The sequence below is a fragment of the Caretta caretta genome, chromosome 24 (assembly GCF_965140235.1).
Source record: "Caretta caretta isolate rCarCar2 chromosome 24, rCarCar1.hap1, whole genome shotgun sequence".
Classification (NCBI taxonomy): Eukaryota; Metazoa; Chordata; order Testudines; family Cheloniidae; genus Caretta; species Caretta caretta.
Window position 1 is genome coordinate 3,722,243 of NC_134229.1, and position 27,179 is coordinate 3,749,421.

The 27,179-nt window shown below is 46.2% G+C and overlaps 1 protein-coding gene across 17 annotated transcripts in view; it reads right to left on the reverse strand.

The window, feature by feature from the left end:
• Positions 1 to 3,573: 3,573 nt before the first annotated feature.
• LOC125625638 (natural killer cell receptor 2B4) overlaps positions 3,574 to 27,179 on the reverse strand; it is a 36,154-nt gene continuing 12,548 nt past the window's right edge. For 15 of the 17 annotated variants that reach the window (XM_048827964.2, XM_075122977.1, XM_075122976.1 and 12 more), the window contains 7 exons: positions 17,371 to 17,691; positions 16,985 to 17,281; positions 13,788 to 13,892; positions 13,188 to 13,261; positions 9,330 to 9,395; positions 7,764 to 7,799; positions 5,880 to 6,271 (listed from right to left, as the gene is read on the reverse strand). In XM_048827964.2, the coding sequence (XP_048683921.2) occupies positions 6,095 to 6,271; positions 7,764 to 7,799; positions 9,330 to 9,395; positions 13,188 to 13,261; positions 13,788 to 13,892; positions 16,985 to 17,281; positions 17,371 to 17,691 (1,076 nt within the window). In that variant the 3' untranslated portion in view covers positions 5,880 to 6,094. Of the gene's footprint in view, positions 5,215 to 5,879; positions 6,272 to 7,763; positions 7,800 to 9,329; positions 9,396 to 13,187; positions 13,262 to 13,787; positions 13,893 to 16,984; positions 17,282 to 17,370; positions 17,692 to 27,179 lie in introns of those variants that run through there. The other 2 variants (XM_048827966.2, XM_048827969.2) reach the window with 2 other exon arrangements.

Genomic DNA, 27,179 nt, shown 5'->3' on the forward strand with positions numbered 1-27,179 from the left:
CAAGATCCATAAACCTGGAAATCCTGGGCGCCCCATCATCTCAGGCATTGGCACCCTGACAGCAGGATTGTCTGGCTATGTAGACTCCCTCCTCAGGCCCTACGCTACCAGCACTCCCAGCTACCTTCGAGACACCACTGACTTCCTGAGGAAACTTCAATCCATCGGTGATCTTCCTGATAACACCATCCTGGCTACTATGGATGTAGAAGCCCTCTACACCAACATTCCACACAAAGATGGACTACAAGCCGTCAAGAACACTATCCCCGTTAATGTCACGGCTAACCTGGTGGCTGAACTTTGTGACTTTGTCCTTACCCATAACTATTTCACATTTGGGGACAATGTATACCTTCAGATCAGCGGCACTGCTATGGGTACCCGCATGGCCCCACAGTATGCCAACATTTTTATGGCTGATTTAGAACAACGCTTCCTCAGCTCTCGTCCCCTAAAGCCCCTACTCTACTTGCGCTATATTGATGACATCTTCATCATCTGGACCCATGGAAAAGAAGCCCTTGAGGAATTCCACCATGATTTCAACAATTTCCATCCCACCACCAACCTCAGCCTGGTCCAGTCCACACAAGAGATCCACTTCCTGGACACTACAGTGCTAATAAACAATGGCCACATAAACACCACCCTATACCGGAAACCTACTGACCGCTATTCCTACCTGCATGCCTCCAGCTTTCACCCTGACCATACCACACGATCCATCGTCTACAGCCAAGCTCTGCGATACAACCGCATTTGCTCCAACCCCTCAGACAGAGACAAACACCTACAAGATCTCTGTCAAGCTTTCTTACAACTACAATACCCACCTGCAGAAGTAAAGAAACAGATTGATAGAGCCAGAAGAGTTCCCAGAAGTTACCTACTACAGGACAGGCCTAACAAAGAAAATAACAGAACGCCACTAGCGGTCACCTTCAGCCCCCAACTAAAACCCCTCCAACGCATTATTAAGGATCTACAACCTATCCTAAAGGATGACCCAACACTCTCACAAGTCTTGGGAGACAGGCCAGTCCTTGCCTACAGACAGCCCCGCAACCTGAAGCAAATACTCACCAACAACCACATACCACACAACAGAACCACTAACCCAGGAACTTATCCTTGCAACAAAGCCCGTTGCCAATTGTGCCCACATATCTATTCAGGGGACACCATCACAGGGCCTAATAACATCAGCCACACTATCAGAGGCTCGTTCACCTGCACATCCACCAATGTGATATATGCCATCATGTGCCAGCAATGCCCCTCTGCCATGTACATTGGTCAAACTGGACAGTCTCTATGTAAAAGAATAAATGGACACAAATCAGATGTCAAGAATTATCACATTCATAAACCAGTCGGAGAACACTTCAATCTCTCTGGTCACGCAATCACAGACATGAAGGTCGCTATCTTAAAACAAAAAAACTTCAAATCCAGACTCCAGCGAGAAACTGCTGAATTGGAATTCATTTGCAAATTGGATACTATTAATTTAGGCTTAAATAGAGACTGGGAGTGGCTAAGTCATTATGCAAGGTAGCCTGTTTCCTCTTGTTTTTTTCTACCCCCCCCCCCAGATGTTCTGGTTTAACTTGGATTTAAACTTGGAGAGTGGTCAGTTTAGATGAGCTATTACCAGCAGGAGAGTGAGTTTGTGTGTGTATGGGGGTGGGGGGGTATGTGAGAAAACCTGGATTTGTGCAGGAAATAGCCCGACTTGATTATGTAAAGAGTTGTCACTTTGGATGGGCTAGCACCAGCAGGAGAGTGAATTTGTGTGGGGGGGCGGAGGGTGAGAAAACCTGGATTTGTGCTAGAAATGGCCCACCTGATGATCACTTTAGATAAGCTATTACCAGCAGGACAGTGGGGTGGGAGGAGGTATTGTTTCATATTCTCTGTGTATATATAAAGTCTGCTACAGTTTCCACGGTATGCATCTGATGAAGTGAGCTGTAGCTCATGAAAGCTCATGCTCAAATAAATTGGTTAGTCTCTAAGGTGCCACAAGTACTCCTTTTCTTTTTGCGAATACAGACTAACACGGCTGTTACTCTGAAACCTGTAGGAGAAGGACACCCCAACATTAGTAGGGGAGGGGAGAGGAAGGAAGGAAGAGGGGAGAAACCCCTACTGAATGGGCATTAGACTGAGTGGCATCAGCATAACGTATAATAAAAGTTGTATCCCAGCCTGTGGGCAGGAGGACAGAGATGTAGCCCTGGGGAGGTACCCGGATGCTGGCCACTGGTGATGAGGGGGAAGGTGAGGAGGAAGACAATGGCTAACATTTCAGGTTGATCTGCAAGGGATGGTGCAAGTTTATGGATGTTCTGATGGACATTCGGTTTTGTCTCTACCTACCTTGCAGGATTTGAGTGTTTGTGACTTTGCTAAATGTATCAGTGAGTTATCACAAACACTGAAGGGTTCCTAAAGCGTGAGTGTCACAATTGTGCACAGCAGGGTTCCCAAGGGAACAGTAATTTTAATAAAACTGGGCCTGATTTAATAAAATAAAACCCTCAGAGCGATTACTTAAGAATTCGCTGTTATCGATATAATTAGTACACAATCCATAGATCAGGCTACGTATTGTCTGCTTCTATTTATAGGCAGTAAAAGGAGGACCCAGCAGGATTGCCCTAGTGCAGTGGTTCTCAACCTATTTGCCATTATGGGCCACAAAGGCAGCTCTCTATGTGTTATGTGGGCCGCATCCACACCATATATATACTACCCTGTATGACCCTGAGGATGTCAGATGGGCTGCAGCTGGGTGCTGATTGGGCTGCAAGCAGCCCTGGGTCACGGGTTGAGAACCACTGCTCTAGGGAATCGGTCCACTTAATAGGGCTGGCCGGAAAACGAGAATTCTGCTTTGCAAAAAGTTAGCTACAGCATAGACCAGTGATGAAGGCTCTGACCTGCTCGGTGGAAGATGAAAGATCAAGGCCCTGCTGTGGTTTGATTTGGAGTGGGGACTTCAACCTGGGTTTTCCACATCCAGGTGAGTGCCCTCCCCCGCCCCCAGACTATCGACTGACCTGGGGCCTTGCTGTCTCTCCTTTTGACTAGAAATCCCACCCTGCACCTGCGAAGTCTTCTGATGAAAACCAAGATGTTTCCACAAAAGGTTTTGTTGTCAACGAATCAGCATTTTCCATCCAAAACACTTCCCAACCAGCTTTACTGTTTAGCTCGGTTGGGTGAGCGATCAGTGTGACACCTCTGCTTATATACAAAGGGTCATCTTCCTCTCTCCCACCCTGAAATTAACAGGAACTTTCTCATTAATTCCAATGGGTATAAAATCAAGCCCTCTGTGCAGAATTTCTGGTGATGTCAATGGCAGATGTGTCTAGAGATTGAAATTCACCCTCATGCCAAGGGCCAGGACAAAGTCTGTCTAATACTTACATTCCACTTAAACCTCATGAACCATTTGCAGTCAGAAAAAAGGGTATATTTGTCAGGTGCTTTGAGACCCGATGAAAAATGCTGCACAAAAGCTAAGTATTTATACTCACAATAGATATTCGTACTCACATCTACTTGTCAGACAGTAGTATTTATTTTTCCTGAGCATTTGGCCTCACCTACAATATAATACAAAAGGTATTCTTCCCACAGCTACATCTCTTTAAATACATTATACAAGCTAAAGATCTGGCCTAAATCGGCATAACTCCATTAACTTCAATAGAGCTGTGCCAGGTGATACCGGTTGAGGATCTGGGCTGGAACTTCTATACATACACATACACACACAAATTCTGCAGAGCACCGGGACATTACAATTTCCCCAGCCTCGCTGAACTTATTTCTTGTAGCAGGCATGGCAAGGGCTCTCAATACAGCTTCGCGTTAGTGATTCCAATTCATGCTTCACAGGGTGCAACTGGAGGGGAATATACTGACCCAGGATTCAGATCATTAAGAGCAGCCCACCAAAGCCACTACCCCCGCAAGTGTGGGAAGTCACTGGAAGGTTCAAAACTTCTTCTTGATTCTCTCTATTCTGCCGGTTTGCATTTCCCTCAGCCAGGACAAACTTTGGCTGGTCAGTTTCACTTTTGTTTCTAGTCACTTTGACTCTTGCTCACTCTAACAAGACACTGGGCACCCCTGGTATAAAATAAAACAATTGGTAATAGTCATCTTCCTCAGGATGACGCGAGACCTGGGTCTGGGCTCTTATACAACTCAGTCACCAAAACTTAGAACATCAAATTCCAGTGCCATTCCCTGCCCCTTAGATACCTCCCCGAAGAGTAGGGGCTGAATCTCCTCTCACAGCTGTGTAAAACCAGGATAAGTAACTTGGAGCTCAGTTGATTTACACCAACAGAGTATTTGGTCCAGTTGACTTCAGTGGAGTTACTCCTGATTTACATTAGCATTAGGGTGAGTTACATCCTACATCTGTCCTGCTTAGCTATATTTTAAAGCTATAAATAAGCTATTAAGCAAATTAACCCACAATACCTGTTGCTTATACAGTTAAATCTCTGCACATCTCTGCGTGCAAACTCCACAGGAGTGTTGAACCCATTGAAATTAACAAAATAAAATACCCCCAAACCAACCATCTTTCCACATCAAACCTTCTCAAACAACCTTTCCCAATGAAAGAAAAGTTCCGGTATCTGTTCTCTGCTCCCTCTGTGTATTTGTTTTCAGTGAGCCTTCACGGTTTGGCCTGGGACTGCATGATACGAATGAAGGAGGGTGGTGAAACACTGGAATGCGTTACCTAGGGAGGTGGTGCAATCCCCTTCCTTAGAAGTTTTTAAGGTCAGGCTTGACAAAGCCCTGGCTGGGATGATTTAGTTGGGATTGGTCCTGCTCTGGGCAGGGGGTTGGACTAGATGGCCTCCAGAGGTCCCTTCCAACTCTGTTATTCTATGATTCTAAGACACTCTTATTGTGATATTTCCGCTCTGAGCGCAAGGAGGAAACCCCCCCAAGTCTTGTGCATCCAAGCAGCTCGGATCAAAGCTGTGCTTATCTGCACAGGTGGAGGTCTGTCCATCAGCAAGGAGCTCGCTCCAAGAGGAAAAGGTCTTTAAGGAAAGGAAGATGGTGTCCTGCCGCGAGGGGCTGCGGAAGCTAGGAATACAGATGCCCAGGATTAGGTGAAGATGAGCGCACCATTTGAGGACGCCTGGGTCTGGAAGGGGCTTCTTGAACCTACAAGAAAACCAACCACCTTGAATGTATTTCAGTAACAGGAAATCACATTACATACACAAACCGGGATAAGAATTTTCATAAGGAAATTAGCCACGTCGAAAATCAAGCACTGATGGGGAACGACCAGGACAGTGTTTGGATGGGAGATGAGCCCAGCAGATCCGTGAAAAGGAAACTGGAGCTGAGGTGCAGCAGGTGGGGACCCTAGCCCTGAATTTTAACAAAGATGTTCATTGGTATCTAGCGGCAAGCAGGTGATGCAAGACTGATGATTCTGTTCTTGCGTCATTCACTATATAATTAGCAGGCTGTTCAGCAATGCTTTTGAAGCCAAAGGCAGACCCTTGCTGCGAGCGTTAGCCTACATTAGCTGGCTTGCCTGGAGGAAGGGACAGAGCCCTGGAGAACAGGCTGCAGGGAATAGCAGCTTCTGAGGTTCCTTCAACAGAACAGGGTCAGACTGAGTCAGCACCGGCTCTGTGCGAGCAGGCCCGCCTCGCGCTGCTTTGAAATGGAGCAGCAGCCGGAGGGGAGCCGCTGTCAGCGGAGCGAGTGGAAGCTGCTCATGCCCAGCAGTGGAAGAATCAGGCCCCAGACAGGAGAAATAAACATATGGGGCCAGCTCTTCAGCTGGCATAAGTCAACATGGACTGCATCTATTTATACCAGGTAAGAATCTGAGCCCACTGAAACCAGGGTGACAGCAGATGTAATGGAATTACAGCTGGTTTACACCAGCAGGGAATTTGGCCCACACCTATATGGAATTTTCCTCTCTCTTTCCCTTTAAGGAGCTGGAGGAGGGGTAAACACTCCCTCCCTCTCACCACCACAGGGAATGAGGTCACAGGGAGGAATCCAGCATTTTGCCCTGAGGTTAGTGGCCACTCTTAGCTCTGGTGGGGGAGGGAACATTCAGCTGCTGGTACGGCTCACTGAATCCCTGTGGTGCTCGAGGGACAATGTGGCAGGATCGGAGCAGCACACCCGTTACCTCCATGTAGATGGTCGAGATCAAGGACGGATTGATTTTCTTCTTCTTAACAGAAGAAGGCTGTGAAGCAGAGTGACATGGTTGGTTATGGCATCCATAAGCCAAGCAATAAATCCCAGCTTCCCTGCGATGCTCTGGCAAGGACATGTGCGAACGCTTGTTACTCAGCAATCAATCTGCCTCGCTATTCGTCGGGCCATCAGGGAACGAGGGCTGCAAAGGGCTTTGACCCTTATTCCACCAGGAAGGGTAACACTCCAAAGGGACAGGAGCTTAAATAGCACAGTTCATGCCCCTGTTGGATGGGGCTGCAGGGTGTAGAATGGCAAAGCAAAGCCAGACATGCAAAGGGCCAGATCCTGCCAAGTGCTGAGTGCTTCCCCTGGGACCCCTTCAAGGCTGGTGGAGATCTGTATGCCAAGTCCACCAAACAGCTGCGTGCTCACCTCAGACCCAACTCCTGTTCTGCCACCTCCACGCACAGGACTGGCTAAGGGGCCATGTTATCAATAGCTACGTAGCTGCTGCAGGGCCATCCGGGGATTGCATGTGGACAAAACGATCCCTCCACCACTGATGGGCAGACCCTGAGCTGGGCGTTGTGTGTTAGGCTCTGGGATTTTCAAAAGCACCTACGTGACGTAGGAACAGGACTCCCATCGACTGGCAGTGGGACCCAGCCAAACCGTCAAGGTTAGAGGATGGGGTGAAATCCTGGCTCCATTGACTTCAGAAGGGGCAGGACTTCACCATTAATGTCAGTAGCACAAGTCCCAGTGGGGACCATCAAAGTCATTAGGTGCCTTTGAAAATGTTGCCTTCCAACCTTTACAACTTGGATTTTCAAATGGGCCTAAGTCAATGGAAGTTTGGGCCGGATTTTCAAAGGTATTTAGGAGCCTAAAAATGCAGATGGGATTTTCAAAAGCTTAGACACCTACTAGCCACCTATCTGTATCATTAGTACCTAAATACCTTTTGAAAAATCTCACCGCAGGTGTCTAACTCCCTTAGGGCCCTTTGTAAACCACAGCCTAAAGGTGCAAATCATGCAATGCTCCAGTCCAGGTCAACAATGTGTAACACACACCTGCCTGCTGACCTTTAATGGTCCCTTCAAACCTCTTTTGTATAACGAACTCACCCTATTTGCCCGCTCCATTTCAGGGGGCCTCCTACAACATGCCTGACCCCTTATGCTTAACAATCCACCCCAAATTGTATTTAGCTTGCACACTGATGGGCATCCCCAGACCTGCTCCTGAAGAGGCGCTCGGCGTAGCTCGGCATTTCATCTCTTCCACCAGTGGAGGTTGGTCCAATAAAAGAGATGGCCTCCCCCACCCCATCTCATATATCCTGGGACCGATGGGGCTACAACGCTGCCAACTCCCATTAACATGGATGGGAAATCCTGCCAAGCCCCTTGAAAGTTTACCTCTCACACATTAGCGGGCCCAGCTACGTAGTATGAAAACCTTTTCAGAACCCAATACGGCTATTCACTGTGGCTTGCCCAGATATGGCTACCACCATAGCAAGACATACTCACCCTCTGGACAGCAGCATACACCGTGAAGTCTGCTGCCTGGGGAAAGTCAAGACAATCAACATCAGTGAAGAGCAAATGATGGACAAAGGGCCCAGCTCCCAGCTGGCATAGGTCAGCATAGTTCTATTGACTTCAGCAGAGCTATGCAAAATGTACACCTGCCGAGGACCTGACCCAATGATCCTTGTACTACTAATAATGTAGTGCTTCTGGTCGTTAGGTCTCAGAACACTTCACTCACCCAGTGAGTCAGCTGGAGAGCCGAGATTCAAGACTAGGTATCCCAGTGACTAGCACAAACCACTAGAATATAGCCCTTTATCAGGGGCTGTTCAAGGAAAGAATTACAGTTAGATTAGAACTTGAACAGAGCAAAAATGTTATGGATTGAAGGTAATCAATGGTTATCAATGGTTCACTATCAGAATTGGACAGGGGGCCCACAGGGGCCAGTCCTAGGCCTGGTACTATTCAATATTTTCCTTAGTGATTTGGATAAGGGAGTGGAGAGCACGCTTATAAAATCTGCAGATGACCAAGCAGGGAGGAGCCTATGAAAGGTTAAAAAGCTAGGCAGGATTAGTCTTGAGAAAAGAAGGGACCTGATAAGTCTTCAAATCTGTTAAGGGCTGTTAGAGAGGACGGGGTCAATGGTTCTCCATGTCTAATGAAGGTAGGCCAAGTAGTAACGGGCTTAATCGGCAGCAAGAGAGATTCCAGTCTCTAGCTCATAGAACTATCCTGAAGGTATTTTATGGAACAGTAATATGAGGAACCTACAGATCTACACCTGTGAGATATTTCCCTTAAGTAGTTAGCGTAAGGCTTGGAGGCCTCTGAGCCTGAGCATAAGGGAGTTACCCAGAGTTATTGGGGAACTGATAACATTGTGTTTAGGGGATCTGGGGAGTAAAGTGAGATCAGGGAACCCGAGGAATAGGAATAGAAACCAGCTGTGGATGTTTGAGGGTAGGAACATTCAGGTGAGTGCGATATTGTGCATGTCCAGGTTCCCAACCAGACATTGAACTTCATTCTGTTGTGCTGATACCAGGACTAGAACCTTTCAAACCTCAAATCTAATCAGTGATCAGCTGGAAATTCTTAAGTCAATATAATCAATAACCACTCAACAAATCAGACAACAGGTTAGCTAGTAGGAAAAACTTTCTGAACTCTCAGGGGAATTGAGCTCTGGAATAGGTTTCCGAAGGAGGTTGTGGAATCCACTGTCACTGGAGGTTTTTCAGAAGAGGTTGGACAAGGGATGGTCTCAGGTTACTTGGTCCTGCCTCAGTGCAGGAGGCTTGACTTGATGACTTTTCAAGGACCCTTCCAGCATGGCATTGCTATGATTCTTCAAGAACCATTGGCCAGATCCTCAGCTAGTGTAAATTGTTAATGGAGCAATGTCAGTTTACACCAATAGAGGATCTGGTCCCACAGGCCTAAGAGGTGTCTCCTTTCATCCATACGTCTGCACAGGGAGTAGCTTGATGTAAAACAAAACCTATGGTTTGAAAGCAGCAGAGTGAACCTGGGTTGGGAGGACCACTGGGCGCTTACTTTCAGGTTGCAGTTGATCTCAGCGTAGATGGTGTTTCCTACAGTTCTTCCCTGTGCATTTCCATTCTGTACAGGGGGAAAAAAACAACCAGGTTGGTTTAAATATCTTAGTCACGGGGAAAAAAAATAAGGGACTTAATTTCCTTCCTGTCTCTTCAATCAGGATCACTGGCTCAACTGCTGAGAGAATAAAATTCAACCATCCTTTGGGGCCAGATCCAAGGTGCAATGAAATTAACAGGAACCATTCCACCCACTTCAATGAGCTGACTCAGGTTGCTAGAGGATGATGGACCCATGAATGACAACCAGCGCTGGGGGACTGCAAAGAAGAAGTCACGCCAAAAAAACTTGATCAGCTTTTTTTAAAACAGATACAAGAGAAGTGGATGGCGAGAATGTGGCAGAATTAATCTTTTTGGGGTTTCATAAAGCATTGGATCCCATCTCTCCTTAAAGCTAAACTCACAAAGCTAAGACATACAGTGTGAAGAGGCCACAGAGGGGACTCAAGTCATGAGAACCTTTCCACAGACAAACATGCCCTCCAGACCACAAGGTTCAGTCTGGCCATTCCCCCTGGGGAGGGGCAGCTTCATCACCTACAGCTTGTTTGGAATGAAGTAGCACATTTACTTATTTGGTCAGGCCTTCAGCGATCACTCTTACAAATCTGTGGTCACCTAGACCATCTCAGTGACAGCAGGGATAGAGCTCAGAGTCCCCGTCGTTGAAACCTGAGCTAAAGGGAAATCCCCATTAGCAAATAGCAGTACAGGGCCTATGACACACGGGTGAGTTCTGATTCCAGTCAGTAGAGGACAGTGGTGCATATACACATTAACCAACAATGTTAACTCTGTTTTTATGCTGCTTTTATACATTAAATATCTGTACTTTTATTTTGAAAAACCCCATTGCTCATCTGACAGTAGCTCCACTTATCCAAGAAATGCACAGAAGTGAAATGTAACAAAACAGGAAAGACGAGACGAATACAGGGAAAGTATTTTAAGTCTGTGGCAGGCTCCAAAAGAGTGAGATGAAATGAGTTCCAGGGGGCAGCAGAGGATCAGAAAGGGAGCAGCTATGCTCTAAACTGGCCAGAAGGTGGCAGCAGGTGGTTATGAATGAATCCTGCATGTTGATAGACGTTCCATTGACCTATCTGGAAAATATATTTCTTATTTCAAATCTTACAAGCGTATTTCTATAGCACTTCTATCCTGCAGGACTGAAAAGCTATGTTTACACTATACACAGGGTTTACTTCCCATGCCACTGCAAGGCAGCCCCCTCTGGGGTGGAGCGTGGCATTTGAAACTTCAGGTAAATTATAGTCACCCCAACTGGATACACAGTCCAGTGAAAATTGCACTGGAGTGGGAATCAGGAGACCCAGGTTTCATGCTCAGCTTTGACCCTGAACAAGTCACTTCCCCCACTCTGTGCCTCAGTTTCCCCATACATAAAATGGGGGTAATTATGTTGACCTGACTTCATAAAAGTGCTTTGTAATCCACAGGTAAAAGGCAGCACCAGAAGTGCTAAGTTACGTATGGTGCCAGGATGCTCCATATTCTTTATTCTCCAAACAGAAATATGCTTAGGATATGAATATGACATAATTAAGATAAATTTTATGCAAGTTTCAGAGGGGTAGCCATGTTAGTCTGTTTCAGCAAAAACAACGAGGAGTCTTGTGGCACCTTAAAGACTAACAAATTTATCAGAGCATAAGCTTTCATGGGTTATGACCCACTTCTTCAGATGTATGGAGTGAAAATTACATTAGGCAGGCATAAATATACAGCACAAGAAAAGATGGGAGTTGCCTTACCAAGTGGGAGGGCCAATGATTCAATCAGGGTGGCTTGTCCCATTGACATTTTCTTGTGCCCCAAGACTCGTTTTATGCAAGATGGCTCATGTAAGATATCATTGGAAAGGTTATAATTTACTGAATGCGATTATACAATTTGTATGCATGTAACATTTCTCTATCTGGAGTTAGAGATATTAATTATGTAACAATTATAACTGTGGTTATACTTGGAGACGCCCACCAGACAATAAGCAATCAGCCTTAATGGGCTATTAGGAAAAAGACACTGAGTCTTCAAAAATATGGATCCCCATCTTCCAGGAGTTCCTTCCTTTGGACATTGCAAATAAACTTGGTTTCATGGTTGCTTTGACACTGCAAGATCAGGTGATCATGTCATCTGGTAAAAAGTGCCCCCTTGGATACTGTTGGTACTTTTCCACTGGAAACAAAGGCTTCCCGCCTTACGTAAATTCTATTTACGGCTGGGAATTAAGGCAAACAGGACTCTTCTCCATTGCCTTCCTGCTCAAGAAGAAAGGCTGCTGAAAGTATCTGAAGAGACCAAGGAACTGAGCTGAGGGAAAGGCAAGGGCTGAGTCCAGACTAAGACAGGGGTCCAGTCTGTAAAAAGAAATAACGAACTCTAAGCTCCAGGAACTCTGCAACTTTCCTAAAAGGACATTTAGGGTGAGAAATTACTTCTTGAAACCTGTCTCTTTAAGATCTTAAGCTCACTTTGCGTGTTTTGTTTTATTTGGTCAGTAATCTCTTATAATCACTTACAATTTACCTTTTATAGTTTATACACCGTAAGCTCATAAATTCACCCCCTCCCCCAATGTGGAGGAAGATATGCACAGCTTCCCTCCCCCCAGATATGAATTGCAGAAACTGGATTTTGGAACTTATTCCAAAAATCCAGTTTGTGCAATTCATATCTGGGGAGAGGGAGGAAAGCTGTTTGTGCAATTTATATTGGGGGGGGGGGAAGGGGGAGGGAAGCTGTGCATATCCTTCTCCACATTGAGGGAGGGGGTGGATTTATGAGCTTACGTTGTATAGATTTCTCTACAGAGAAAGACAATATTATTCTGGGTGTACTTTCCAGGGGGGAGCTGCACTTGAGTCCTGGGCAATTTCCTAGCTGAGTCTTCTCATAGAGAGCTGTTTGCAGACGGTGCGATTCTACAGCTTGTGAACCCCTACCTGTGTATGGTGCTGCCAGAGGCCAGAGAGCCTAATTCAGCAAAACAGAGAGAGGGAGCCCAGGCTAGTGGAGCAGGCAGGCTCAGTGAAATCCCAGTACATCAGGTGGCATCCTGGACGGGGGATCCAACCTGCCACACGTATTATTACGTGGGGCTTTCTAGGGCATTAGCTCAGAAGTCTCTGTTCTCCTTGTGCTTGTGTTGAGACAGGGATGCTCAATGACAGCGAAAGGTGACATTCAAAGCCAATAAAAGGAACTAGTTTTTCAATTAATGCATAATTATACTGTGGAACTCACTCCCACAGGATGTCATTGAGGCCAAGAAGCTGGTAAGAGTCAAAGAGGGTTGGCAGACATTTATATGGAGAACAAGGATATTCAGAGTTATAAAAATTAATGCAAACAGGGAAGGGATAAAAACCTCACTCTTCAGGGCTTAAACCAATCTCGGACTATTAGTGATGAAAATGAGGCCTTCCTTGATAGCAAGTTATCCCACCCCTGCCTAGAGAAGGGTTCTTTCCTCTTTCAGAGGCATCTGGTGCTGGCCACTTTCGCAGAGGTGATACTGGACCAGACAGGCCTGGGTCTGATCCAGTCTGGCAATTCCCATGTTCCTAGGGATGGTTTTCTATCTGATCTAGGTGGGAAGGCTGTCGGGGATATCTGGTCTTTCTGCCAAAGCAGGGTGGCACTCCATGAGACTCACTCTCTGCGAAAGATTTCAGCCTTTGCCATCATTAAGCCAGGTGAGCTGTAACAGCACTGATCTGGCCTTGCCTACAAAGGCGAAAAATGAAGGGATTCCCTCGGGACTCACAGCGTGTCTTCTGGTGCGGGAGTCCTCCACTTCCTCGTAGAGGGTGAGGGGTGGGTCACCGTCTTTGCAGGAACCTTTGAAGAGACAGAACAAAGCGACTTGTGCAAGAGACCCCATCACATCCCATTCTCACAGGGTGAAAGTTACCCCAGGCAAAGCCCTCTGCTCAGGGTTGCCCAGGGTGTGGGCAGCTTGCCACTAACAGATCACCCTCAGCCCTGATGTTTCCCAGAGCCACCCACCCTGGTCCCAGTGATATTTCCTCTAAGACTCTTGGCCTCCTACCCCAGGGTCTGGCTGCAGTGCAGTAAATCAGGACGAGCGTTTAAAAAAAAAGAAAATCTATAGACACGAGGCAGTTTCAGGGGGTTACTATGGGTTTACAGGGCCAGTGTCTGATTCATAGATTTTCAGTCCAGAATGGAGTCAGAGGACCAGTGTGACCATCTAGCCTGACCTCCAGTGTAACACAAATGTCAGCAGGGATGACTGACGGTGCAGAGTCAGCTCTCCGCCATCCGTATGTGGTCTCATGTTAACCTGCTTTCATGACCTGAAGGTGACGTTCCTCTACTGGATGAGCATCCTTTTACCACTTACTTCGTTTCTTCCGATGCTTGCAGAGGAAGATGAGGGTGAGCGTCGTGAGCAGAAGCCCCAGCCCTGCAGCAACAGTTGCCCACAGTGGGACTTTCTGAAAAAAGTCTGTAAGAGAGAAAGGTGAAAAGCCGAGTTCTCGTTACACTGCAGAATGCCAGAGCCTTTCCTGACCCTTATTCTCCACCCTACTTTATAGCATTTTTATGATGGGTTAGTTAATGGGCAGTAGATGCTTTGGTAAATGATAGACTAATTGTCACAAAGCCCAACAGACTGCTGAGAAATATTGCCAACCGCTGGTATTCAATAAAATCATGAGTTTGGGTTACAAAATCCATGTTGTTGGTTTTTTTTTATTTTGCCCTCTGGCTTCCAATCCTTTCGTGTTCACTTGGGTCATATTTTCAGGTTTGTCTCCTACACCCATTGATGGCTAGAAACTTACTTTTTTAAAAAATGAAAGCTGAGGGTCTCACCTTGTCGCCTGACTCTAGGAGTTGGGGCTTTATTGAAAATGCTTAAGGTCATAAGACTTGCAACAAAATCACGAGAGCTTGCAACACCAGCCTACGGCAGATAACCATCCGTAACGCCTTCTACAGAGATGCTCAAACACATACCACTCAGATCCTTAGCATGCTACTGGCCACGTGCAGCAGCAAGGCTGTCCAAGCTGATCACCGGGGCCCAATTCAGAGCCTTTTAGCAAAAAATAAAACAAAAACAAAAACCACCAAAATTTTTAAATAAAAAAACCAAACCAACAAAATAGACGTTTTGACATCAGCCTGTTTACTCACTCAAAATACTCCCTACTGTGTCTTACACAGGCCAGGTTCCTCCAGGTAAGATGACATTTCTTCATCAGCCCTACAACTCTCTTGCTCAGAGGGAGTCAGGAGTTTTATAAAGGGTTTTCCTACCCAGAGTTCATTGCAGAGAAAGGAAGTCCCTCCCCTGTTTCTCTGGATGATTGCTGGTTTGGCTGGCCAATCAGTTCTCTTTCCCTCACTTCTAGTTCTATAGGGACATCACTACAATACTTGCGACTTGGTGTAGTACATCACTACACCACTACAATACTTGCGACTAGAGTGGGTCACAAATGTTTCATTCAAAAGGTTTGACCAAAAAAAAGTCATTTTTTGAAAAAACACCATAGATTTCAGTGAAATTTTATCAAAAGGCTTCATTTTTCCTCTTATGTCAAAACATGCCATTTTCAGAATGAAATGTTTGGCTTTTCATTCTGAAACACATTTCTGCTATTTTTTTTAAAAGTTGAAAAGGTCAAATAGGAACACAATGTTCTCATCTGATTGAAATGAAATGTTTTGATCGACATAAAATGCAACTTTTAAAATTTTAATTTCATTTGGGAGGAAACTTTCAATTGTGTTTTGTTTTGTTCCACGGGGGCTTTGTAGGTGCGACTGCAATCATCATTATAGCAAAGAGGCACTTCCTGAAGAGCCCATAATCAAGAGGAATAACAGCAAGTCTGTTCCCTTGAACAGCACCACTGGTTTTCCTGAGGTCTGCCATCCTACTACTTAACCAGCTCAACCCTCCTTCACAGGGACTGGGAGCGCTGACATCTGAAATGGCAGGTGTATCCCTGCCTATCCCTTTACTGGGATGAGCTATTTGAATCCTAGAATCCCAGCAATGTCGGGCTGGAAGGAACATTGAGAGGTCATAAAATCCAGCCCCCTGCGTTGAGGCAGGACCAAATAAATCCAGACCAGCCCTGACAGGATTTTGTCCAGCCTGTTCTTAAAAACCTCCAGTGATGGGGATTTCACAACTCCCTGGAAACCTGTTCCAGAGCTTATCTACCCTTAGAGCTAGAAAGTGTCTCCTAATATCTAACCTAAACCTCCCCTGCTGCAGATTAAGCCCATTGTTTCTTGTCCTATGGAGAACAATTGATCACAGACCTCTTTATAACAGCCCTTCACATATTTAAAGACTGCTGTCAGTCCCCCCTCCCCCTCCATCTTTTCTCAAGACTAAATGAGCCCGGTGTTTTTTAATCTTTCCTCACAGGTCTGGTTTTTTTAATCTTTTGTCATTTTTGTTGCTCTCCTCTGAACTCTCTGCAATTTGTCCCCATCTTTCTTAAAATGTGGTGCCCAGACCAGTCCACAGGACTCCAGCTGAGGCCTCACCAATGATCAGAAGAGTGGGACAATTACCTCTCGTGTCTTACATACTACGCTCCTGTTAATACACTCCAGAATGATATTAGCCCTTTTGGTAACGGCATCACATTGTTGACTCATTCAATTTGTGATCCACTGTAACCCCCAGATCCTTTTCCCTAGCCAGTGGTTTTACTTGCAAACATGTATAGACCACGTGCCCCTTGCACTGGGAACAGAAGGTAGTGTGAGGTTTGTGGTGGGTCTTAAATCCTGCAGGAGGAACTTCCATGGGCTTGGACCAGCCCCAAAAACCTGTTGCCTTCGCAGACGAGCTTTACCCTGTTCTAAACTGTTTCGCACACAGGCCCCTCTGTGCTGGGGTTTGGGACCTGGATTTACACAGGCTTCTTTGAAAATCCCAATCCTGGATAAAGGGCTGGTCAAAAATTTTCCTTCACGTGTGTTTTGACTGAAAATTGCTTTTTTTTTTTTTTTGGTTATATAAAATATTTTCATGAAGAGCATCTGCTTCCGATGGAAAATTTTGAGTTTTGTGTGGAAAAAAAACCCAAAATCAAAAAATATGGGCCTTGGCCAAAAATGTTTGGGTTTTGGTTTATTGATGAATGTTTTGTGGAAAATTGAGACTGAAACAATTTTGTTATTTTGTGTAAATTTTCTCCGTGTTCGGGGAGGGGGGAGAAATGTTTCCCAGAGAGCTCTACCTATCCCAAAATCTGTACCTCACTTCCCAGCTGCCCCATGTGAAGGTGGGCAAGTCACATCACTGCTCTGTGCCTCAGTTTCCCCATTTGTAAGATGAGGGTGATGATACTGCCCTCTTTTGTGAAGTGCTTGGAGATTTACAGCTGAAACATGCTATATAACAGCTATTAGTCAAAGAGAGCAAGATCCGCACAAGTGGAAACACACGAGTATCACTGAAACCTATGCAACTAGCCACCAGAGCTCTGGCTGCTCCCAGACCCAGAGGCCCATGCATTTCAAATGCTAAGTTGCAGAAGACAATAAATCCACACATATATTTACCTGTGGCTGGGGAGTTGCACAATGGTTTGACATCTACAGTGTCTGCTTCCCAGCTGGCTCGGTTACTAGCATTACATCGGTAGAAGACGTCACCGCTGTCTGCATTAATCACTACGTGCAGCAGGGATTGGTAGCCAGGGAGCTGATGGTCCCTGTCAGACAGGATCCGGGACATGCCTTGGGACCAGCTGTAGCTGACTGTGTCAGCACCAGGCACCGAGCAGGACAGGGTAATGTTGCACTGGCCGAGCTCCTGGTGGGCAGAGAGCACCGTGAGGTTTGGCTGCCGGACTCGGTCTGAAAGGAGAGACCCTGGTGAGAGATGCTGAGGAAGGTGGCTGCCGTCAGTGACACACACTGGGGAAAACGTGATCTTTGCTACTCACCAAACACAGAGACATTGAACTTTGTGATGTTGACTCGGCCTCCTCCAGGGTCAACTTCCAAGATATAGAGGCCACTGTCTGACTTGTTAACAGGATCGATCTGCAGTGAGAGGTTCTCATGGTGGAAAGTGACTCTGTCGATAAAATGTGGGGCTGACCCAAGGTCATGGGCTTCCTTTTTATTAAATGTTACAAGCCGATACGTCTCTGTTGAGCCTAGTGCGACCCTCCAGGTGATTTCTGCCCAATGCTCCGGCAATTTCACTGGCTGTAACTGGACGGATTCCCCTGCAATTGCGGCCACTTCCATTTCTTTGCAACCTGGAGGTTAAAAAGTACAAAGAGCAGGTGAGTGAAGGGTTAACTGGGTCCCAAGCTTGTCAGGGAAACATGGGCTAAAACAGGATCACTTCCTGGCCTGGCTTAGGTGGGTGGAATTTAGTGCTGGTGAACGGTGCTGAACTGATCAGCTTGGAGTCCTCTATTAAACCACAGAGCAGCTGCATCAGCACTGACCTGCACCCAGGTGGGGTCAGCCCCAATGGCCAGTTCAATCCTTGCTCCACCCCACTTTTCACTGTCACGGGCAAAGGGGTTTCCACCACGTCTCTGGGGACGCTGATCCACAGCCCCATCCATTCCACTGTCTCACGCTTCTTGGAGAGGTGGAATGGGTTTGTGGCTAAGGCACTGAGCCAGGCCTCAGGACACCTGGGTTCAGTGTGACCAGCTCAGCCACAGATTCCAGGGGTGACCTGGGGCAAGTCGCTTCACGTATCTGTGCTTCAGTTTCCCTCCTAAAAGTGGGGCTACTCTTTCCTTCCAATCTCTGTCTTGTCTATTTAAAGTGTAAGGTCTATGGAGCAGGGACTGCGTATGTGCAGCATCCCACATGTTAATAACCCCTGGCTCTTATCAGTACATCTCAACGTGCTTTCCAAAGGAGGTCAGTTTCATTAGCCCCATTTTACAGCTGGGGAAACTGAGGCATGGGGAAGGGAAGTGGCTTGCCCAGGGTCACTCAACAGGAGAGCTAGAAATAAGCACTCAGGTCTGCTGAATACCAGCCCAATGTTCTATCCACTCAGCCACACATGATGGCCCCTGGGGACTACCAGAATATCATCACTGATACTCCTGGCTAGACGTTCAGTCTCCCTGGCTCATCCGGGCCCTGGAGTCTTTCTTCAGTCGGTCACCAAGGTTGGGAAATGAGCTTTCATTCATTAGCATTTAGATGACAGTGCCAAGCGGGATGGTCTTACGGACTGTAGCTTGGACCCCTTTCCACCAGAAGCTGCACGGAGCCCCACGCTCTCTTTTCACACCAGCCCCGGAGCAGCCCCTAGGTGCTAGCAGCTCCTGCAAAGCGTCAAACTGAAAAGCTCTTGAAAAATAACCCCCAAGAGCGTGAGTATTTTCTGCTCATCTGCCTTTTCCTGTGTGTGGTGAAGTAGGTGCCATTGTCTCCGAGCCAGCAGCGCAGGTAAGCTGCTCTAGGGACCCTCAGAGGAGGGACAGGCGTGTGCAAATGGGGCTGTTAAACAGCTTCCCTCTTTCCCCTCACAGCTGCTGTCAGGGGGGAAGTAGAGGAAGCCGCTGGGGTGAGCAGGATTCCTGGGACCGGAGCTTCCTCACTCGGGCAGATCATTGGCCCATCAAGCCCAGCCTCCCTCTTCCAGCAGCACCCACCAAGGTGCAGGGCAGAAGCTGCTGTGCCCGGTGCGAGGACAGCGCCGTTGTTACAGACGCTTTCCTCCTAGACCCACTTCCCGTGGGGCAGGCAGCCACAGCAGGACACAGAGGGCCTGAGTCTCATTCACACCTAGGCCCCTTTACGCTGCCTGAGAGCGTAAATAAGATTCTGGTCTTCAGTCCTCAGTTGTGCTCAGTTTCTATTTGGCTCAGCTGTGGGGGCAGGTGGGTATGTGGGATCCTTCCACTCTGCTTATCTTGGGCATCCCAGAGACTGGAACGGTCCCTGGCGTAACTTAGACCAGCTTCAGGGCTGCTCTAACTTACCCTGTGCCACCAAGCATCTGTTGGAGCTTTGTGGGCTTTGCCCCACCCCCTCCTACACCTGGCATGCCCCTTTCCCGGTCCTCCCTGACACACTCCTTACACTGGCTTTACTCACTCAAGACTTCCCCTGAAAGAGGGAGAACCCTCAGCTGCCCGTTTCCAGCAGACTCACGGTGGCTTAGTCACATAGAGGACTGAGCCTCCCATACAGCAGCCTAGCAAGGGGTCTACATGGAAGTGAGGTCTCACTTCAACCCACAGGACCCAGGGCTGGCCACTGTACAGCGAATCACACACTTAGCCACTGCCTTGAACCGGCCGGGCTTAGAATAACACTGTGGTCTGTGCTAACACCTTTGTGCGTCTTCTGCTCAGCAGACAGCCTGAGCTGCATTTAACTCACAGGTTGAGTGTCTCCCTGAGACAGCATTCTCCAAAACAGAGCAGAGTCAGTGTTAGCTTTAACACTAGAGTTGCCAATTGGGGTTGAAGGTATTCCTGGGGTTGGACACTTTTCTTGAAGGTTTCACCACATGACAATCTTTAATTAAAGATTAATCTTGAATTCCTGAAGACTCCAGGACAATCCTATTGGCAGCCCCCTGCCCTCTCTTCCCCACACACTTTTACATAAATAGCCACAAGGACAAGGTTGAATTACATGAACACAATCAAAAGAAAGAAGCTAGAATAAGTATTGTCCCATGCTCAGTATGACACCAAAACTTAGGTTTACTCTTTAAGAAACTGAATATTCTAATAAATAAGAACCAGTTTTTCATAACAGGGCTTTTCATCCATTGATCTCAAAGCACTTTGCAAAAGTGGATCAGCGTCATTATCCTCATTTTACAGGTGGGGAAATTGAGGCACAGAGCAGGGAAGTGACTGACAGTATGCATCATTGTGGAGCTGGGAACAGAACCTGGAAGGGGGGAAGTGGGGCAGATCCCTAGCTGGTGTCAATCAGAAAACACAGCCGCATTGCAGGCAATGGAGCTATGTCAGTTTACACCAGATGAAGATCTGCTCTCACTCGCTCCCACTCCACAGCCCTATCCATGGATAGCACACAGTCATGGGCCTGTTGCTCATTTACCCTAAGGCCACTTTACTCCCCTCTGCCAGAGTAAAGCAGCCTTAAAAGGGGAGCGACTGTAATTTACATCTACTTACGGCCCCTTTAACGTGGCCAGCATGTTATAAAGAGACCTTCGTGAAAATGAAACTCGGGCCCTACATATTTAGCTCTTTTAATCTCTCCTCACAAATGAGCTTTTCTGGCCCCTGGATAATTTGTGCTGCTTGTCTGTGAATTCCCTTCAGTTTGTAAACTCTCCTGTACTGAATGATCCAACACTGAACCGCATATTCTAGCAACCAAGCAACACACAATCACCTCTCCATTCCATGACCTGATACTTCTGCATATGCATCCCCAAAGCACATCAGCTTGCTTGCCCCTTGCTGCGCCTGTCTCATTCACTGCTGATGTGTCTTGTGACACTGGCAGACCAGGTGCATGCCCTAGGCCTCCCTGAACGCTGACAAATGCAGAGCAGGAAACTCGCCTGGCTCACCTGTGTGTTAATGTTATTACCATCAATAGCAGAGTCAGAAGAATGTGTCCAGACTTTATGGAATGCTTGTAGGACGCAGCATGTATTAATCCTACTTATAATATCTGCCTCCCATGCCATAAGGTGATGTTCAATGTTTGCTCTAAGAAGAAAAGGAGTACTTGTGGCACCTTAGAGACTAACCAATTTATTTGAGCATGAGCTTTCGTGAGCCACAGCTCACTTCATCAGATGTGTACCGTGGAAACTGCAGCAGACTTTATATACACACAGAGAATATGAAACAATACCTCCTCCCACCCCACTGTCCTGCTGGTAATAGCTTATCTAAAGTGATCAACAGGTGGGCCATTTCCAGCACAAATCCAGGTTTTCTCACCCTCCACCCCCCCACACAAATTCACTCTCCTGCTGGTGCTAGCCCATCCAAAGTGACAACTCTTTACATAGTCAAGTCGGGCTATTTCCTGCATAGATCCAGGTTTTCTCACTTCCCCCCCACCCCCATACACACACAAACTCACTCTCCTGCTGGTAATAGCTCATCTAAACTGACCACTCTCCAAGTTTAAATCCAAGTTAAACCAGAATATCTGGGGGGGGGGGGGGTAGGAAAAAACAAGAGGAAACAGGCTACCTTGCATAATGACTTAGCCACTCCCAGTCTCTATTTAAGCCTAAATTAATAGTATCCAATTTGCAAATGAATTCCAATTCAGCAGTTTCTCGCTGGAGTCTGGATTTGAAGTTTTTTTGTTTTAAGATAGCGACCTTCATGTCTGTGATTGCGTGACCAGAGAGATTGAAGTGTTCTCCGACTGGTTTATGAATGTTAGAATTCTTGACATCTGATTTGTGTCCATTTATTCTTTTACGTAGAGACTGTCCAGTTTGACCAATGTACATGGCAGAGGGGCATTGCTGGCACATGATGGCATATATCACATTGGTGGATGTGCAGGTGAACGAGCCTCTGATAGTGTGGCTGATGTTATTAGGCCCTGTGATGGTGTCCCCTGAATAGATATGTGGGCACAATTGGCAACGGGCTTTGTTGCAAGGATAAGTTCCTGGGTTAGTGGTTCTGTTGTGTGGTATGTGGTTGTTGGTGAGTATTTGCTTCAGGTTGCGGGGCTGTCTGTAGGCAAGGACTGGCCTGTTCCCAGAAGTTACCTACTACAGGACAGGCCTAACAAAGAAAATAACAGAACGCCACTAGCGGTCACCTTCAGCCCCCAACTAAAACCCCTCCAACGCATTATTAAGGATCTACAACCTATCCTAAAGGATGACCCAACACTCTCACAAGTCTTGAGATATTCTGGTTTAACTTGGATTTAAACTTGGAGAGTGGTCAGTTTAGATGAGCTATTACCAGCAGGAGAGTGAGTTTGTGTGTGTATGGGGGTGGGGGGGAAGTGAGAAAACCTGGATCTATGCAGGAAATAGCCCGACTTGACTATGTAAAGAGTTGTCACTTTGGATGGGCTAGCACCAGCAGGAGAGTGAATTTGTGTGGGGGGGTGGAGGGTGAGAAAACCTGGATTTGTGCTGGAAATGGCCCACCTGTTGATCACTTTAGATAAGCTATTACCAGCAGGACAGTGGGGTGGGAGGAGGTATTGTTTCATATTCTCTGTGTGTATATAAAGTCTGCTGCAGTTTCCACGGTACACATCTGATGAAGTGAGCTGTGGCTCACGAAAGCTCATGCTCAAATAAATTGGTTAGTCTCTAAGGTGCCACAAGTACTCCTAAAAAAGAAAAGGATGTCAAGATGTCAAGAATCATAACATTCATAAACCAGTCGGAGAACACTTCAATCTCTCTGGTCACGCAATCACAGACATGAAGGTCGCTATCTTAAAACAAAAAAACTTCAAATCCAGACTCCAGCGAGAAACTGCTGAATTGGAATTCATTTGCAAATTGGATACTATTAATTTAGGCTTAAATAGAGACTGGGAGTGGCTAAGTCATTATGCAAGGTAGCCTGTTTCTTCTTGTTTTTTCCTACCCCCCCCCCCCAGATGTTCTGGTTTAACTTGGATTTAAACTTGGAGAGTGGTCAGTTTAGATGAGCTATTACCAGCAGGAGAGTGAGTTTGTGTGTGTATGGGGGTGGGGGGGATGTGAGAAAACCTTGATCTATGCAGGAAATAGCCCGACTTGATTATGTAAAGAGTTGTCACTTTGGATGGGCTAGCACCAGCAGGAGAGTGAATTTGTGTGGGGGGTGGAGGGTGAGAAAACCTGGATTTGTGCTGGAAATGGCCCACCTGTTGATCACTTTAGATAAGCTATTACCAGCAGGACAGTGGGGTGGGAGGAGGTATTGTTTCATATTCTCTGTGTGTATATAAAGTCTGCTGCAGTTTCCACGGTAAACATCTGATGAAGTGAGCTGTAGCTCACGAAAGCTCATGCTCAAATAAATTGGTTAGTCTCTAAGGTGCCACAAGTACTCCTTTTCTTTTTGCGAATACAGACTAACACGGCTGTTCCTCTGAAACAAGTACTCCTTTTCTTTTTGCGAATACAGACTAACACGGCTGTTCCTCTGAATGTTTGCTCTGTAACTCTAAGTTTGCTGAGATCCCCCACAGTCAGGAGAGAAACAATATTAAGTGTCAACTGCTCATTTACCACAAGCAGGGTTCTCTCCTCCCCACCACCACAAGGTCTACAGACATCAGACAAACCACTGTGGATAAAAGCCTTTGTTAATTTTGCTTCCCCCACACCCCTGAAGAGGAGACGTGTGCAAGCCCACACGTCCCATCACAGTTTGAACGTTGGGGGAAGGGAGTAAAAATGCCTGTTTAGAAGAAATTGATCTCTTTATGCTGTCAGGACTCTGAGCAGCAAAGATTCCTACACATAAATGAGAGATCCGCCGAGCTGCTTGGCTTGGGTTAGCCCTAAAGGACGTACAAGTTTGCTTATTGCAGACGCTTCTATTACCCTTTGTGTATGTTCACCTGCTTTAGCCTTGTCAATAACTCTCATTTCTTTTGCCTAGTTAGCAAACCTTTAGTTAGGTTGTTACAAGGTTGGTTACAGGCGTTGTCTTTGGGTTGACCTACGGTAAGTGACTGGTCGTTACCTGAATACTGCTGTGACTTTTAGTGTAAGAGACCAGACCACTCATCACAGAGGTAGGTGTGCCTGTGTGGCAAGATAGTTCAGAGTGCCCAAGGGGACCGTCTGGGGCTCCCTATTAAGGTTGCTCTAGGGCCTGAGGAGTTGACATGTGTTACTTGGTTGGTGAAATCTAAGTATAGAACCCACAACCAGTTGGCGTTTGTGCCCTGGTTCTTTACAGTCTGCCCTGAAGTTAGCATTGACGGTCGTGAGCCACTCCAGACAGCGTGACAAGTATCACCTGTGAGTTTCTTTCAGCCAATACAGCTTTCCAGAGTCCTCTTTCCACTGCAGAAGAGAGATGTATTTCAGTCCTATGGGTCCTATCCCATGTCAGGTTCTGCTCGAACCCTGTACTCAGGTGGCATTTTTCTGACTGCAGGGAGTCACTCCGGAGGTGCAGAAGTCAACACTAATGGAGTTCAATGCAGGATTTGTGCCACTTACAAAGAAAAAAATACCCAAATACCCACTGGAGAAAGGGGATAGACAAGACTGGGAGCTTTCAGGGGCAGGGTCTCTCTTTTTTAAAAATCTTTTCATACAGCACAACAGGGCCCCAATCCTGAAGGTTTCAGAGGAACTAAATAGCTCATTGCCTGGAGTCGGACTAGAATACTTTGACAAATGTGCTAAGACAGGGTAACTCGCAGTGAAAGACAGGGTAACTAGCAGCATTGCCAGCTCTTGGAATTTTTCATGAAACTCATGATAGTTAGTGTTTTCCCTCAAACCCCAGCTCCCGGAATCATGTGATTAGGTGAGAATCCCCCCTTCCAGTTTGCAAAAAATAGAAGTTTCTAGCAGAGTTGGTTGGGAGTTTTGCAACAAGACATTTTCTGATTTAAAAAAATGTCACTTTGTCAAATCCATTCTGTTCACGGGAAAGTGGCGGTTTTGACAGATTTCTCAATTTGAAAAAGTAAGTTTTTTACATTGTTGCACCCTATTTTGACAAAATGAAATATTTTGGTTCCCTGGTTCAAAAAAACTTTTTGTTTCAAAACTTAAGGTAATTATAGTATAAAAATTGGTCAAAATTGAAAATAAAACGTTTCAAAGCTATCAGAACAAAGCATTCTGATTGACCCAAACCAACTTTCTTGTTTTGGTTTGCTGTTTGCAAAAACTTTCAAGATTTTGACTTTTTGTCATGGGTCGAATTTGGCAAATAGTTTTGGTCAAAAAAGGGGGGGAAAGTTGAAAGCGTCAAACTGGTTCATTGAGGCATTTTCAAAATGAAATTTACCTTGATTTTCTTTTTTTTTTTTAAAAGAGCAAAACACCCAAAAACTAAACACAACGGGGAAAAATATTTTGCTTTGCATCAACCCATAAGAACATAAGAATGGCCCTACTGGGTCAGACCAAAGGTCCATCTAGCCCAGTATCCTGTCTTCTGACAGTGGTCCATGCCAGGTGCCCCAGAGGGAATGAACAGAACAGGGAACCATCAAGTGATCCATCCCCTGTCGCCCATTCCCAGCTTCTGGCAAACAGAGGCTAGGGACACCATCCCTGCCCATCCTGGCTAACAGCCTCCATGAGTTTATCTAGTTCTTTTTTTAACCCTGTTATGGTCTTGGCCTTCACAACATCCTCTGGCAAGGAGTTCCACAGGTTGACTGTGCGTTGGGTGAAGAAATACTTCCCTTTATTTGTTTTAAACCTGCTGCCTATTCATTTCATTTTGTGACCCCTAGTTCTTGTTTTATGAGAAGGAGTAAACAACACTTCCTTATCTAGTTTCTCTACACCAGTCATAATTTTATAGACCTCAATCATACCTAGAATCATAGACTTTAAGGTAAGAAGGGACCATTATGATCATCTAGTCTGACCTCCTGCACAGCACAGGCCACCGAATCTCACCTACCCACTCCTGTAACAAACCCCTAACCTGTGTCTGAGCTATTGAAGTCCTCAAATCGTGGTTTAAAGACTTCAGGGTGCAGAGCATCCTGCAGCAAGTGACCCATGCCCCACGCTCCAGAGGAAGGCGAAAACTCCCCAGGGCCTCTGCCAATCTGCCCTGGAGGAAAATTCCTTCCCGACCCCAAATATGGTGATCAGCTAGACCCTGAGCATGTGGGCAAGACTCACCAGCCAGACACCTAGGAAAGAATTCTCTGTAGTAATTCAGATCCCACCCGATCTAATATCACATCACAGGCCATTGGGCATATTTACCGCTAATAGTCAAAGATCAATTAATTGCCACAATTAGGCTACCCCATCATAGCATCTCTTCCACAAACTTATCAAGCTTAGTCTTGAAGCCAGATATGTCTTTTGCCCCCACTGCTCCCCTTGGAAGGCTGTTCCAGAACTTCACTCCTCCGATGGTTAGAAACTTTCGTCTAATTTCAAGTCTAAACTTCCTGATGGCCAGTTTATATCCATTTGTTCTTGTGTCCACATTGGTACTGAGCTTAAATAATTCCTCTCCTCCCTGGTATTTATGCCTAAGATATATTTATAGAGAGCAATCGTATCTCCCCTCAGCCTTCTTTTGTTTAGGCTAAACAAGCCAAGCTCCTTGAGTCTCCTTTCATAAGACAGGTTTTCCATTCCCCGGAACATCCTAGTAGCCCTTCTCTGTACCTGTTCCAGTTTGAGTTCATCCTTCTTAAACATGGGAGACCAGAACTGCACACGGTCTTCCAGATGAGGTCTCACCAGTGCCTTGTATAACAGTGCTAACACCTCCTTATCTCCACTGGAAATACCTCGCCTGATGCATCCCAAGACCGCATTAGCTTTTTTCACGGCCATATCACATTGGCGGCTCATAGTCATCCTGTGAACAACCAATACTCTGAGGTCCTTCTCCTCCTCTGTTACTTCCAAGTGATGTGCCCCAGCTTATAACAAAAATTCTTGTTATTAATCCCTAAATGCATGACCTTGCACTTCTCACTATTAAATTTCATCCTATTACTATTACTCCAGTTTACTAAGTTTCAGAGTAACAGCCGTGTTAGTCTGTATTTGCAAAAAAAAAGGAGGACTTGTGGCACCTTAGAGACTAACCAATTTATTTGAGCATAAGCTTTCGTGAGC